This window comes from Parus major, chromosome 5 (assembly GCF_001522545.3).
Source record: "Parus major isolate Abel chromosome 5, Parus_major1.1, whole genome shotgun sequence".
In the NCBI taxonomy this organism is placed as follows: Eukaryota; Metazoa; Chordata; class Aves; order Passeriformes; family Paridae; genus Parus; species Parus major.
The window spans coordinates 7,144,592-7,160,366 of record NC_031774.1 but is presented as its reverse complement, the minus strand read 5'-3'; the positions used below and the strand labels follow the sequence as shown (position 1 = coordinate 7,160,366).

Below are 15,775 nucleotides of genomic sequence, written 5' to 3'. Positions count from 1 at the left end.
AGGGATAGGGATAGGGATAGGGATAGGGATAGGGATAGGGATAGGGATAGGGATAGGGATAGGGATAGGGATAGGGATAGGGATAGGGATAGGGACGGGGATGGACACAATAACATGGATCAGTGGAATGGGAAAAGGGGTGGGAAAAGCTTTTGGATGCATCCTGACTCACAGGAAGATGACCTGCAGGCCTGGCTGGGAGCAAGGATGGGCATCTGAGCATGAAGCCAGTGTGGGCAGCATGGCCGGTGGGACCACAGTGGCCTCTCAGCTGGAGGTTATGGTGATCCCTGTCTCCTCAAAGACCCTCTGGAAGGCAACCTGGAGGGACACAATGGAGCAGTGCCTCCAGCAGCTCCCCACCAAGAAGTAGATGAAGGGGTTGATGCTGCTGTTGACGCAGGCGAGCAGGAAAACCACCTGGGAGGACACAACGGTGTGGTTGAGCTGCTGCAGGAAATTCCACAGGCTGAGGGGCACTCCAAAGGTGAGGAAGAAGAGCACAGTGAGGAAGATAACGATATAGAGCCTCTTAGGCTGACGTCTCTTGGAGCCACACTGCACCTTGATGAAGAGAATCACATTGGAGATGACCATGGGTGGAGCAAAGATGAGGAAGCTGAGGGCGTACATGGAGATGAGAGCCACCTGGCAGTGCTCGTGCTCATGTGACAGGCACAGGGAGGTCACTACGACCATGACAGCGATGGAGAGTGCCCAGAGCAGGGCACACACCACCCATGACAGGCGCTTGGGACGGTGGCAGCGGTACCAGAGGGGAAAGAGAATCGAGCCACACCTCTCAATGCTGATGGCTGCCAGCAGGTACAGCCCCATGTTGTAGGAGAACAGGGACAGCAGGAGAAGAGACCTCAGGTACTTCAGGGACACAAGAGTGGAGCAGGACACGTCATCCAGCAGGTAGAGAAGGGAGTAGGGGAACATGAAGAGAAGGAAGGTGAAGTCAGCAACTGCCAGGTTGAGGATATAGACGGTGATGAGGTTCCTGCGAATGTGGAACCCGAGGAGCCAGAGGACAGCCCCATTCCCAGCCAGCCCATAGAGGCAGATGAACAGCGTGACACCGTCCATGGCCACATCGGTGACATTGATCCCACAGGAATCATCTCCTTCGGTGTCCATCACAGGAGATGAGGGAGGTGGGGACATCTGGGTCAGCTCCATGTGGAAGGTGGGATGAGGTCCCCAGCTGTGGTCAGAGCAGAGGGGCATTAGTAGGACCCCAGGGGATGTGACAGGGAGAGGGGTTCTGGTAAGGTGGCACATCAGGGCTGGGGACAGGGGGCTATGGGATGACTAGGGGTGAGGTGAGGGCAGAGGGAGGGTTGGATCAATCCAGTCATCCTGATTGAGGACAGGTGAGAGGGGCTTTGGGGACATCAAGGGAGACACAAGCAGTGCCCAGGGCCGGACTCTGGTCTCAACCCCCTACCTTTCCTTGGGGCCAAGCTGTTGGTGTATCTGAGCAGGGCACACTCCCTCCCTCCGGTGCTCCTCGCCACAGTCTTCTCCAGTGAGGAAAATTGGGGTCTCCACGTCCTCAGAAGCTCCAAGTAGCCTATTTGTCCCCAAATAAAGCTGTTTTTGAGGGCATTTCTGCACAATCACGGATCAGGCACTGAGAGCACTGGGCAGCTGCACACAGGCTGCCTCTTCTCCCGTCAAAATTCTGTTGGTCTTGCGGGAAAGGAAATGTTTTGTCCAGGCGAATACCCCAGAGGACAAACACTGCAGCAGTTACATCTTGCTGTGAAAGAATCTTGATGCTTTTAGGATTCAACCTGATGTCTCATTAGACTAGTAATTGCCACCTTCCTAATTGTTTGATGGTGCTCCAGCCTCCTCTCCCCACCCTGCCCCGATGCTGGCATCCTTCTGAGATTGTTCATTACTGCGTGCATTTGCCTCCCAGCCTCCCAGCATGAGAACCCCTCACCTCCACTTCATCCTGCATCAGGCCTGGGTGAGAATTTGGAATCTGTTGTCTGATGTGAATCACTTTGGATTCACTCCAACTGGTCAGGGGGCTCCAGAGCCCTCTTGGACCGGCTGGTACCCACTGAGAGAGCCTGGAGAGGCTGGTGGCAGATGAAGGGACAGCAGGGGACAGCACACACTATCCCACATCCCTCCAGAAGCACCCATTCACCCCCAGCAAAGTTTTGGGGTGGCAGAAGAGGGCACATACTGGAGGGAAGAGGGTCTTGGGGACATCCAAACAGGGTGATGGGGGACATCACTGCTGGGATGGCATGTCCCCAAGCAAAGCGGGGTGTCATAGCCTGTGTTGGAATCACTAGGAGAAGACGGGGGGCTGGTGGCTGCCCCCTCACCTAGGTGCTGCTGAGCTGGGCGCTGGGGACAGAGACTCGTGGCAGGGCAGGGCCCAGCATGGCACAGCACGGGTGTGACAGCAGGGTGGCAGCGGGGCCAGGGCAGTGAGTCACCCCCCCCCGCCGCCGTGCCTCCCTCCACCCCTGGACTTTGCCTCCCGCAGATGCTCAGGGCAATAAATCCCAGGCTCGGAGGCGGGAGTGGGGCGTCGGGGAGGGCACAGGGGTCCCATCCCAGGGGTGTAGGGGCTGAGCTGTGCAGGGGGATCTGCACGGAGAGTGCATTAGCGGGATTGGGATGGGGAGTGGGATGGGAATAGGAGTGTGTCACAGGCAGCGGGCAGGAGTACGAGGGAGCATGACACGGGCAGGCAGGACATGCAGGAGGCAGTGTGACGCTTGTGCAATGCGAGGACCTGCCGGGAGAAGGTCACCTGTGTGCCAGGACACCTGTACGTGTGTCCCGGCCGCTGTCACCACCGCGGCCCCAGCCCCGCGGCGGGCGGGCCCGGCGAGCGGGTGACAGCCGCACCCTGGACCGGGCGGGTGCTTCTCGCCTCCCTGTCCCCATCCCTGTCTCCGCCGAGGCCACACGGGCTCCGTGGCCTCACCGGACACCCCAATGCAGAGGGAGCGCGAGGGGCAGAGCCCAGGAGCCCCCGAAACCGAGGTCAAGGCTGTCATCGTGGGGGATGGTGGCTGCGGGAAGACGTCGCTGCTGGTGGCCTTCGCCAGGGGGGACTTTCCCAAGGTACCGGAATCCCTGTCCCCTGGTGGGCGGGTGACTGTCCCCGTGCGGGAGCAGCGGAGGGCAAAGGGCGGTGGACGCGCGATGGGATGGACACGGTGGCGGAAGCGGGGTTTGGGGACGGGGACAGGGGGACAGGGGGACACGGGGTGGCCCAGCCTGGGGCTGATCGGGGTCTGTGACACCTCTGCCTCCCTTTGGGGGTCACAGGGTGGGGAGCAGGGTTTGTCTCTCAGTCAGGGCACATAAGGGACTCAGGGAGTGGAGGGAAGGGGTACAGCCACAGAGACCCCAGAACTCCTGTCCTGAATCCCCAGGTCCTCCTGGGGCATCCATGACTCTCTGGAGTGCCCTGGGATGGGGGACAAGGGTGTTTCCCATCCCACTGCCCCAGGGGGGAACCACTTTTTCCCACTCCCTGCTTCCCTCCCTATGCCCTATTCTATCCTGACTGGGGTCCCCTCCATTGCTGGCCCCCACGGCTGCCTGTGTGACCTGTATCACACCCTCCCTGTCCCCTGCCAGGTCTACGTCCCCACCGTGTTCGAGAAGTACACAGCATCCCTCCAGGTTTCTGGCAAGCCCGTGAAGATCCACCTGTGGGACACAGCAGGTGGGACAGGAGGGCAGGACAGGTGGGGACAGGGCAGGCAGTTGTGCCCCCGACTCTCCCACCTGGGCGTTTCAGGGTGTCCCACACACGTGGTCATGCCTTGGAGGGATGTCCCCAGGCCATGACCATGGGAGAGGGGGGGTTAACCCACAACCATCCCCACAAATGTCACTGCCATGGTCCCAGGCTGGCATGTAATGGCTTCCTTCTCCACCTGGCAGGACAGGAAGACTATGACAGGCTTCGCCCTCTGTCCTACTCAGATGCCAATGTTGTCCTCATGTGCTTTGATGTCACCGACTCCAACAGCTTTGACAACATCCTAACAAAGGTAATGCAGCCCCGGGGGTGCTGCCTGTCCCCTGTCCCCAGCCCTGGGTGACACGTGCCCATCCCTGGATGACATGTCCCCTCACAGTGGTACCCGGAGGTGAACCATTTCTGCAAGGGGGTCCCAGTGCTGCTGGTGGGCTGCAAGACAGACCTGCGGCAGGACCAAGAGGTGCTGCAGAAGCTGAAGGACAGACGGATGGAGCCCATCTCCCGCCACCAGGTGGGTGTCATCTCCCCGTGGGACAGGATGGGACAGGGATGGCTCCCAGCACGGGATAGTGTGACAGCGGGGTCCTGGGGGGTCTGACTCTGTGTGTCCCCACAGGGAGAGGCCATGGCCCGGCAGGTCCGTGCTGTGTCCTACATGGAATGTTCAGCCAGGTACCAGGATAACGTCGGGAACATCTTTGTGACAGCCTGCAGTGCCGCCATCAGTGCTGCCCGCCGGCGGCAGCGCAAAACGAGACCCAGGAGGTTCTGCGTGTTCCTCTGAGCCCCCCGGCTTGGCACAGCCCCCCTGGGATCTCCTGCTGTCCCCAGGCTCCAACGGCACCGTGGCTGCTGCCACACCTCTGTCTCTGCCACCAGAATGCCACTGCCACCTTCCTGACCCTGGGCTGGCACCGCTGGTCACCATGGGGTGACGGCAGGAAAGCATCCCTGGCATGAACTGTCACGCCTTGATCCCAGAGTCCTGCCCTTTCCCATCAGGGATTCCAGCATGTCCCTGTCCCACCAGAGAGCACCATGTCCTGTCCCACCAGGAATCCCAGCATCCTGTCCCACCATGGATGGCCCTGCTAGCAGGGCTCTGGGAGCAGAGGACTGATCTGGGGGTTCCCCTTCCTGCTGGCAGGCCAGCACCGGAGGGTGACTGTGGGGTGACCATCTGCCATTAAAGTGACACAAAACTCATCAGTGTGACATGGTCCCTGGGGCAGGAGCAGCCCCTGCATGGCCTGGGGGCATTGGGACTCTGGGTGGGTGTCGGGGACATGAGGTGGGTATTGGGGGCATGGGGTCCTGTCAGGGGCCCAGGGTGGATGAGATCAACTGCTGATTTTGGGTTGAGGTGTGTGTGAGCATATGTCCAGGTGTGTGCTGCACATACAGATCCATAGGCGTACCCTTTATATGTATAGTTATATATATATGTGTATATATATATATATGTACACCCTATATGTGTAGTTATATATATGTGCTTTTTTATACATATTAATATATAATGTATATGTAACTATATAGTTAACTTATAACCATCCATATCACTATATTTGTTATATATATCACTGCATTTAGTTAGGTTATAACTACCTATATAGCCATATATAGTTTATAAAAACGTTGTTAATATCTATCGTATATAACTAACGAGCTGTATATAGTTATGGGATTGCCCGTGTCTCCGCATTCAGACCCCCATACAGGCGTGTGTGCACAGCCGTGCGGGCAGCCGCCAAGCCCGCGGGGACACCGAGGGGCCTCACGGCGGGGCGCGTTGGGCCAGAAACCCCCCAAAATCCCACCGGGGCTCCCCTCTCCAGCCTCCCCCGCCGGGGGCGTGGCCACACGGCGGAGGGGCGCGTTCACGGGAGGGGCGTGGTCTGATGGACTGTGGGCGTGGTCATCCCCGAGCCGCGCGCGCGCGCGGCGGGGTGGGGCGGGGCCGAGCTGGGGAGCGCGCGGCGCACGCGCGACGCGCGGGCGGGGGGGGGGGGGGGGGCCTGGGGGGGGGGGGGGGGCGGGGGCGGGGGCGGGCGGGGGGGGGGGGAGGGCCTTGCGTGCGGCGCGTGCGCGCGGCGTCGGTGTGTATGTGAGGCTCTGACGGGTTCAAAATGGCGGCGGCGGCTCCTGTGTGAGGAGGGGGAACCGCGTCCCGGCCGGGGGGCGGCGGCGTCGGGGGGGCACCGTACGGGTGGGACGGGGCGGGCGGCGCCGGCGGAGCCCTAGCACTCAGAGGCGCGGGGGGTGCGGTGGTGGTGGAGGCGGCGGCGGTGGCGGGGGGACGCGGGCCGCGGCGGCGGGGGGCGGCCGGCGGGGCTGTCAGCGCCCGCTGCCCGCGCCGTGAGCGGCGGGTCCGGGGGCGCGGTGGGTCCGGGGCGCGATCGCTGCTGACCGGGGGGTTCCTCCTCCTCCGTCTGTTCTGTTCCCCCCCCGTACCGGCGGCAGAAGAGGACAAAGGCGCCGGAGAGACCTGGTGAGCACCGCGGGGGTCACCGGCGACCCCCGAGTTTGTGCGGGCCCCCGGAGCGCGGCCGGGCGGGTCTCCCTGGGAGGCCGCGTTGGGAAGTTGGGGAGGGGGCGGTGGGTGCCGGCTGACAGCTCCCCGGGGACCCTCCCTCCCTCCCGCCTCCAGTCCTGCCCCGGCGGGGGCGGGCTGGGGTGGCCTGGCGGGCCGGGGGTGGCCCCCTCCCCCGCGTCGGGGCGGGAGCGCTGCGCTCCGGTTGTCCAGTTGTTTATAAACAGAGTTCAGCAAGTGTGGGGAAACTGCTTTTCTCGGCCGAGCCGGGAGTCCTGGTGCCGTGGTTCTAAGGGAGGCAGGGGTGGCGAAGGTGCTGGTGGGACTGGGAATGCTCTGCTGTCGAAGCTGGGGGTCGGGAAGGAGCAGGATGGAGCGAGTTCTCCCTATGTGGTCGTAGCGGTTCTGTAACACTACAGGGGGCGGCGGATCCCCTTCCCCGATCCCAAGGCCTGACTGAGGCATAGTCCTGGGGTTTAAAAGCCGTGCCATACCCAGGCTTTGGCTGGTTTCTGTCCCTTTAAAAAAAAAAGTGTAGGTGCCATCTGACGCCCTGGGAGGTTTTCCCAGGTTGGTGTGTGGTGTCACAAGGTGGCACATTTGGAGAGCTCAGCATTTAGGTCTCCTCCAGCCAGGAGTTAGATTCCTAGCTGCTTCCCTGCTTGGGTGCTGTATGTAGGAGAGATCCTATCTGTCTTCCCTGATCATGGGAGATGTCCTGTACAAGTGTAGTTTCTCCCAGGTGCCACAGTACACGATATCCCAAGGACAGCGATTGTGTTGTTTGGAGGAATTGACTCTCCAATGTTTAATTTTGAGGAAGTCATGGTTTGATAGCACTTTCCCTGGCTTTTATCCCCCTGTGGTCCAGCAAAGCTGCTGGTGGTAGTGTGGAGCCAAGGTGGGAGACCTGCAGCTCCTGTTGTGTTACAGAAGAGCTGGTGAAGCTGTTTACCCTGACATTTATTCTAAGTTAGAACAGGAGCCTTAAAAGTTGGACTGGGCTCATCCACTGGGTTCTCTCAGCCCCCAGAGCAGGCTGGGGTTGGCCCCAAAAGGAGAAGGGAAGTGAGGGCTGTGGGTGTCCCCGTGCTCTTCTTCACTGTTTCCCTCTCACTTCCAAGGAGGAAGAGGACGACGACAGCAGTCCTGGCGTGTCCTTCTCACTCTCTTCAGAGGAGTCGGAGATGGAGCCTGAGGAAGAACGGATCCGTTACAGCCAAAGACTGGTCAGTAGTGGCCTTGAAATAATCATATTCCAGTCTTGCTTCTGTTGCAGCTGGAGAAGGAAAAGGCTTTTCCCAGCAGTAGGGTTAAACAACCGAAACAGTCAGGTGGTGAATGGATGCAGCCTGTGCAGAGGTGCATGCTTGGCTTAGGTGGCTTTGTGGGTCCTTTTGTGTCACCAAGTTGGTCCTAACGGAGGGAATTTGGCTGCTGAGCTCTGGAAAGGGGGGGTTGGAGGCTGAGGCTGGGGCAGGATCTTTGGGATAGGACATGAAACTGGTGTAAGTGTAGTTTCTGTGTCAATAGGTTTTTTTCTGTGGCAAGCAGAGGACCTGAAATATTGTATGTTACCATTCTTGATTTGAGTGTCTGTGAAATCTGGGGGAACCAGCTCCAGCTTCAAACTCCAGTTTTCCTGTGCCTGCGTCCCTTCCCAATGTTTTCTTTTGAAGGGAGCTGTTCCAGCATTCAGGTCCCAGTCAGGCCCTGTCAGGAGCTCTGATGTTTGTGCTGCTATTTGCTAGGACTGCATGAATCAATGGTCTGGGAATTGGGTTGTAACTGGGAACAGCTTGGGAGCAGCTGCTCTTAGAGTCTGAGGTGTTATTCCCAGGGATTCCAGGAAAGGAGGGAAGCTGCTGTATGTCCTGTGCTGTTGTGAGGCAGTTGCAAACTCCCATGGGGGAAAGTGGTGGAGTCCCTCTCTGAGTCACAGCAGTACCTGTACCCTCACCTTCAGTGTGTTGTTCATAAAGGTAAATCCTTATCCTTTAATGCTCTGGAATCATTTGGTGTGAGGCTGTGGTTCTTGGCATTAAGCTTCATCCTCAAGATGTTCTAGGAAGTTCCCAAGTGCTTTGGTGGATGTTTTAATTTGGCATCAGCAGCAGTCCCACCTCCTCCCTCATCCTGACATATTTATTCCCACAACTGTTCAGGATGCAGCTCAAGGTGCTGGTTTGACTGGGGAGTGATCCAGGACTAACCCAAAACATCTGGATAAAGATATGGCAGGTGAAGGGGACTATCAGCCAGGAACTTGTCAGTTTAAAAATGCTTATCATTTCTCAAATAAAAATCAAGAGGAGTTGGTGTCCTGGTGCGGGTGGGCTGGGCTCCAGCAGAATGTGCTAAGCTGGATAAATGCCTGCAGGCTGATGAGCTCTGTGCTTAAGGGGTTTGGGAACACACATGGGCAGCAGGGTGAGGCTCACCTGGACTTGTGTGGCCTTGTGTTCATGTGTTGTCTGTGCTGGCCTGAGGCCCAGAGGAGGAGGCATGACCCCTGTGTGGTGGGTGAGGCTTAACTCCTACCTCTTGCCATGCTTTTCCTGGAAACTTCCAGCTCATTATGTGCTCATCCTGTGTCAGTAACACTCTCTTGCTGAAGGACTCTTAAAAGATTACTATTTTTCTTGTATAGAGTATGATTTGACTTCCTTGAATATCCCATATATGCCTTGGAATTGGGAGCTGGGTTAGTAGGCCTAAATGAAAAGTTTCAAGTAGGGAAACAGTGAGCTGGTGGTACAGTGTGTTTCTGCTGCTGTCAGCTGTGTTTCTGGTGTGTGACTGGGGCTCAACTAGCAAAAAGTAAGTGTATTTAAAAAAAACAGAACAGTCCAGGTGCGATAGCAGTCTTACCAGCCAAACAGCCTGGACCAGAATAGCTTATGGTGGTGAAGGAGCTGAATTAATTGTGTGGTTTGATGGTGCCATCTGAGATGGTAGAGGAGGTTAGTTCTCTGGTGTGTCAGGTAATCACACTGACAGCATCTTTTTCCTGACTGGTTTCCATTGGGACTTAGAGGACTTGTTGGAGTCTGAGATACAGAGTGTGTACCCTTGTTTCTGATACTTAACTCTAAGATCCAGAAAAACACTGAATTTCATACAATATGAAATTCATGAGCATGTTTTCAGAAATCTTGAGTGTTCTGTGTTATTTTATTTAGTTTGCACTAATGTTGCCTTCCTCTGCTTCAACAAAAATCTGATGTGTGTCTGTTTTCTGAATCAATTTATTGGTGTTGTTGAAACATCTGGGTTTGGAGGAGAAATTCACCTCTGTTTCAGGTGTAGTCATGTTCTTGCAGGAATTCTCTGCTGGGTCACACATGCCTGGGTGGCACAATGACAATTTGATTGGTTGCACTGCCCTAACTGTACTTGCTTCCTGGTTCAGGCTCTGCATCCATGACTCCCAGGATAACACAGGCCTGGGTGAGTTGCTCTGGACTCAGGGATCACTCTGGACTCTGGGAGTATGTCTTGCACCCATCCATGACAATCTGGGGGAGGGCTGTGTCCTGGTGAGGTCTGGGAGGCTCACACAGGCAGTGGGTGATGCTGAGTGTGAAGAGGACACAGGAGCAAGTTATGGGATATCTGTGTTCCTCCCCTAGAGACTGGGAGCAGTGGAGGTGGGACTTGCAGGCACTGTGGAGTAGTTTCGTTCTAACTATGTGTGAATGTTCTGCCCAGCTCCCTAACGAGGCAGTTCTTGGGGCTTGGGCTGAGGTGCCAGCATTTAAAGCTGGAGTTGCGTGTTTTGCAGGCCCTTAACTGAGGAGCTGAAATGCTCTATTGTGTCCTGAGCCTGAGTGACAGTCCAGCCCTGGCACTAACAGTGCCACGGTCCCTCTCTGAGACTTGGAAGTCTTTGCTGGCTGTCACTGGGTGGTTGCACCCAGCCCATGTCACACCAGGCTGTTGGGCTCCCCACGAGCAGCCTGGACTCTTTAGAGACTCTGGAGAAAAAGATCCATTGGCCTGCTGCTCACAGAGGCTGCCTGCACTTCTGCAGAGCAGTCCTGCTGTATTCCTGGGTGCTGGAAGTGTGAGGAAATCTCACCTCCCTGCTCCAAGGCTCATTTTGGCAGGCCTGTGCTGTGAACTGAGACTAGCAAGGCCCCGTGAATTGCAAGCTGGGATTAGCACATTACCACAGTGCTGCCGTGTGCTTGCAGTGACAATGCTCAGGGTGAGAAATGAAGGGCAGCAGCTCTGGATCACCTCGGAATGGCTTGGGACCACAGCAGGGGAGTGCCATTATCCAAAGGACAAATCCTTCTCATCACAGCCTTCCCAGCAGTGTCTCAGGGTGTGGTTCCCAGTTAGGATTGCTGGGGTGGCAGAGCTGGTTGAAGAGGTTTTCTTCCTCAGCTAATGCCCCAGGAGCTGGTGGCCCTGAGGTGAATGCTGCCTCAGGGAATTGTGGATCATGCCCTGGATAGAAGTCAGCAGGGGGGAGCATCTAATCCCAGCTGTTGTCTGTGCTGGGGTAGTGAGTAAACCTGACAGGGCTGGAAGTCTGAGATGGGGAGACAAGGGTGGGGTAGGAACCTCTTAAACTGTCTCTGCTGCTGGAGAGAGCCTGAGGAGGAGCCTCGCCCTCCCTGGGAGCTCTGTGTGCTGAGCTACAGCTCCTGTTGGCCCCGAATGACCATCCCTGGCTGGGTGCAGGGATGCACATTTTGGCTGTGGGAGGGGTTATGACACCCATGAAGGGAAATGGGCTCGTGGAGCAGGTGACCTAACTGCTGTGGGTGCTGGAGAGTTTGGGAGGTGAGAGGGGAGCCAGGGAGCAAAGCGCTCAGTCCCATGTCTTGGGGCAGTCTGTGTCTTGCCTTAGCACTGTCCTGCCCTCTGGTCACATCCTTGTGTGAAATTTGAGAGGAGGCTCTGCCTGTCCCTACCAGCCAGAAGCGAGGCCTCTCCTTTAAACAGCAGTTACCAAACCTGCCCTTACATGTTGGTGTCCACACTATCCTCTGGGAGAGTTCATACAGGCTTAACAGCATGTGGAGCCATCAGCTGGGGGATGAAGCCTGGGGTCTGTGCAGGACAAGGTTTTCCTTGCAGCCCTGCGTGCTGTGGAGTGATCCCAGCTCAGCCCATGCCTGAGGGATGGCACTGCCAGCTCTGGCCAGTGCCCAGAGTCCCAGCAGCTGGAATCTTGTGGTTTCCAACTTGTCTGTATCCTTTCTGCAGGATGGATGGGCTGATGTCAGTGCAGGACACAAGTCGTGGGGCCAGGAAGGCTCACACATGTTGACAAGACATGTTGACAGTTTTTCTCACAGGATAGGAACAGATTGAGGGATAAGTGGCCTCAGAGCTGAGAGAGGGAGATCAGGAGGAGCAGGCTGTGAGCAGGATGCAGCTCCCTGCCTTTCCTGTGTTGCTCCATCTTGAATATTTTACAGTAACCCAACAGTAGGATGCAAGGAGCAGTCCCACCAGGTTCAGCCCAACTTCTTGTTTGTCCTGTAAAGCTGCTCACTGCCAGGTAATGATCCCTGGAGATTGCTGGTGTTTGCCACCCCCAGGTATTGGAGGCCAGTCCTGCTGGATACTTGCTTTCCCAGGGCTGCTCCCACTGATTTGGGACTCATATGAGTGTGCTGGAGTGACCCTGCCTGTGTTGCTTCCTGCAGACATTGAGCATGGGATGAGCCCCAGGCACTGGGTGAGAATTTGGGTGTTTGTACATCACCTGCTCCCTCTTCCCTGCATTTGAAATGTGACACTGGCAATTCCTGTCAAGCCAAGCTCATTTCCAGAGCTTCTCTGTGCCCTGTGTGAAACCTAGCCTGGCCAAATGTCCCTGGTCTGTTGGACACACCTCAGCTAGAGGTCTAGACAGGGCCCGGGCAAGGGGGGTAATTAATCTCTCCCACATACCTCAAACTGGAGGCATTACAAATGAGTCATTCCAAATGACCCAGGTGTAATAAATGAGCTCTAAATAATTCAGGGGCTGTTCAGATTTGGTCTGGGCAGGGCTTTGGTGGAAGCTAGCAGCAACTGAAGGCTATTCTTGGAAAGCTTTAGAAATCCCTGTGAGCATTAAGATCCTGCCAGATGCATGACTCTGCTGGTCCCTGGGAGAATACGTCCCTGAAACCAAGTGGATGCTGTTCTCTGTCAGCAGCGAGGGATGCAGGAGGTAAGTATCTGCTGGATTCTTACTGTCCCAAGCCTGTCTGTGCCCTGAGTATGTCCTGGAAGCTGCAGTGCTGACTAAGTAAGGAGCCAAATACCACAGGAGCACTTCAAGGTACCTATGAATTACAATTACCAAACCATCTCTGCAGTCTCCATTTATGTTCTATAATAACCAGGAATCAGTTTTCCCAGTGTTATCCCAGCTGGAGGTGACACTGACAAATCAGGAAAGCAGTCCCTGTGCCCCCAGTGCCTTTTTACCCAGATTTACAGGTCACTGGCTGGGTTTGGGGGAGAAAGGGCATATGTGGGAAAGTGGTGACGTGCTCAGAAGGTGAAGAAACAAGGTGCTGCCCTAATCTTGTCCTCTGAAAATGGATAAAGGAAGCAATTCCCTTCAGGATGAGATCTCGGGTGCTGCTGTTGAGGAAAGAGTGTTGCTGATTCCAGAGGAGGAAATGATGGCCGAGCCTTTAGGGGGCTGTGAGGAACTTCAGTGTTGTTCTTCCCTTTCCACAGTGGTCTGCACTCCCTGTGCTGCTGATGCTCCCTGTTCACCTCTTTTTCCAGTTCTTGGGAACCAGGTGGGGAATATTCCTAGCTGGCTGGGTGTTGCTTTCTGCCACTTGAGGTGTTTCAGGTGAACCTGGTTACAAAGTGTATCCTGGGAATCCATGATGGGGGAAGAGGAGATGGAGCTGTTGGACGGGCCTTCTGTCCTGTTCCTGTGTCCATGCTTGTGCATCTCTGTTGCTGTAGCAACAGCACTGGGAGTAAACAGCAGTGAGCTGGCTGTCCAGGGATTCTGAATCCCTCTGGAAGTTCCAGGAACTTGAATCAGAGAAGTTTTTGGGCTTAGATCTGCTCCGGGTTGCAGGGTAGTGGATTTTCCATATTTTAGCCATTTCTCTGTACACAAAAGAGTTTTAATAAAGCTGCCCCCACACGCCCTTTTACGTCAAGGAAGGGGCTCCATGGGCTTTGTTCATGCTGGTGCTCAGAGCTGGGAGCTGAGTGTACAGTCACGTTGTGTTTTAGCCAGTCCTGACAGAGTTTGGGAGAAAATACCATTTGAGAAAAGTCCTCCTAGTTCTTCCATGTACCCCTGGCTCCTGGGAGCTGTAATCTGCCTCGAGCTGAGGCAGCTGGAAGTGGAAAGAAGAGGGCTGGCAGTGCATGCTCCTTTAAGGTCAGGCTGCCTCAGTGTCTTTAATTTGCTGTGCATAAATATTTCCATGTGTCACTGAGCCCCTTTGCCCCATTTGGAGTAAGGAAGGGACGAGTGCTGGGCTCCTTATGAAGGGGAGGGGGAGGGAGTGTGTGCAGGGATGGTGTAACAGCACAGAGTCCAGAGGAAATACCCTTCCTAGTAGCTGGATTCCCACATTGTCCGTGTTCTTCCCAATGGCCCTGGCTTGTCTTCCCTCTCACTGAGCATCTTCAGCCCTATAGCCTGCAATGCAGCCAAGCTGCTGCTGTTCCCTTTAAAAAACAGTGTCAGCTGAGCAGGAATTGAAGTACAAACCTCAAAGCTTCCTGTGTTTTTGTTATCCTAGTACTCCTGTGGTCCAGCCTCACTCAGGCTGGGTGATGGGACAGAACTGGCAACAGGTTTTGGCAGAGCTGGGTTGAGACACTGAGAAATTTGGAGGGTGAGCACTTCCCTGATGAAAAAATCTGAGATAGTCCTGTGATCTCTGTGTGTTGGAGACAGACAGGTTCCCAGCAAGGAATGAAGTCACTCAGGGCTGACCTGCTACAGCCAATCAGCTGCACCTCTGAGTGCATATGGCTCTGTCTGTCCCTTGTCCTGGGTCTCTGCCTCCTGGTCTGTGTGGGCTCAGTGCTGGAAATATGGATTAAATGTGTCTCATTTTCAAGCCAACCTTTTTTGGAGCAATTTGATCTATTTTGTTCCATTTGGGGGAGGTTCTGTTGCCTTCCTGCACAAAGCAAAAGGAGGAGCAGAGCTGGTACTGCTCGTCTACCTGACTGCATAGGGCATGTGCTGAGGACACCTGGTAGGGAAAGGGCTCCATGCAGGGATTTTTCCTTGGATTTCTTCTGATTGGGAGGAGGTGGGATGTCATTTAAAGGGTTTTATCCCCTTCTCCAGAAATGAGAAAGTTGAATGTCAAAGGATGGCTTTCAGCACTGAGGGTCAGTGTTCAGCCTTGAAATGGTGTGGAGGGTTTGATGGTCCTTCAACAGCTTCTCCAGGCTTTCATGTAGTCCAGGCAGGATTTGTCCTGATGCCATGGCTGGTGGTGGAAATGGGCAAGTCTTGGGGTTAGCAGTGCCATCAAAGCCCATTGGGACAGTGGCTGTGTGTGACAGAAGCTGCAGGTGACTGGAGTGAGGAGCCATAATCCTTTCATAGGAGCAGTGCTTCCTTTTTGGGACTGCTGCCAGAGCTGCCCATCTGTGATCTAATCTAGCACGTTCCTCTGCCTTGTGGTTTCGCTGCTGTGGCTGGTCAGTGTGTGGTTTGGGAGCAGCTGTGGAGCTCTCCTTGGCCCCTCTGTGCTCCCTCCCCACCTGCCTTGCTCCAATTCCCCAATTACTCCTCATGTACATTCAATTTTGTAACCCAAAAGTGCAAACCAAGGCGTTCTCCCCGGTTGTTCTGAAGTGCTGCCAGCTTTGCTCGTGATAGGAATCCCTCCTGGAGCTGGGAAGCCTGGAAGGGCTCCAGTTTTGTGTAGATCCTGTTTGCTCCTCAGCCTGGTGCTTTGAGTCTGTCCAGGGTTGTGCCACCTGGGATATTCTGCACTCCAGGTTTTGAGAGAAATGTGATGTGGTGAGGGGCATTAAGCCTGAGTTAAGCTCAGTTGTTCCTCTTTTCTTGTGTTTCTTGAGGGGATTGTGCCTGTTCTTCAGATCCTAAGTGGACTTAGTGGATCTTAGGATATCCAGAGTGGATATCTGGGGGAGCAGGGAGTCCAGGATTGAAGATGGGAGAGGCAAAGAGGGCAGGAACCTGCTGCCTCTGTGTTGTACTTGTGCTCCAGAGCTTAGAGCCCAGCCCAGGAGCTGAAGTGGGAGATGTAGGCTTGGAGAGGAGAGGGATATAGAAAGGAAAAGCTCTTGTGCTTAAGATAAGCAGTGACCTGGCAGGCTGCTGTTGGGTGTCATAATCTTGGTGCTTTGGTTCTTCACACTCTATCTGGAAACACTGGCAAGGGAGGATCTTCCCTGCATAGCCCGTTCTGGCATTGGCACCTGCTGTGCTCTGGGTCTGTATGATCACAGCCTGGCTGCTTCCCTGCTTGTCCATCCTCCTGTCAGGCTGCCTTGTGCCTGAGAAA

At 55.4% G+C, this 15,775-nt stretch overlaps 3 protein-coding genes across 3 annotated transcripts in view; 2 read left to right on the top strand and 1 right to left on the bottom strand.

Moving 5' to 3' along the window:
- RHOD (ras homolog family member D) overlaps window positions 1–4,963 on the top strand; it is a gene marked incomplete at its 5' end in the record, with an annotated part of 13,645 nt that extends 8,682 nt beyond the window's left edge. Inside the window, 5 exons of the mRNA XM_015631615.2 lie at window positions 2,983–3,105; window positions 3,628–3,715; window positions 3,937–4,046; window positions 4,134–4,268; window positions 4,374–4,963. Coding sequence (XP_015487101.2) covers window positions 2,983–3,105; window positions 3,628–3,715; window positions 3,937–4,046; window positions 4,134–4,268; window positions 4,374–4,541 — 624 coding nt within the window. The remainder of the gene's footprint in view (window positions 1–2,982; window positions 3,106–3,627; window positions 3,716–3,936; window positions 4,047–4,133; window positions 4,269–4,373) is intronic.
- LOC107206122 (mas-related G-protein coupled receptor member H-like) lies at window positions 198–1,185 on the bottom strand. Its single transcript, XM_015631613.2, has one exon. The coding sequence runs from the start codon at window positions 1,183–1,185 to the stop codon at window positions 268–270; it is 918 nt and encodes a 305-aa protein (XP_015487099.2). The 3' UTR covers window positions 198–267.
- An 853-nt stretch (window positions 4,964–5,816) lies between the features above and the next one.
- Window positions 5,817–15,775, top strand: part of KDM2A (lysine demethylase 2A) — a 32,465-nt gene continuing 22,506 nt past the window's right edge. The window contains exons 1-3 of the mRNA XM_015631835.3: window positions 5,817–5,906; window positions 6,221–6,248; window positions 7,415–7,519. Coding sequence (XP_015487321.1) covers window positions 5,887–5,906; window positions 6,221–6,248; window positions 7,415–7,519 — 153 coding nt within the window. The 5' untranslated portion in view covers window positions 5,817–5,886. The remainder of the gene's footprint in view (window positions 5,907–6,220; window positions 6,249–7,414; window positions 7,520–15,775) is intronic.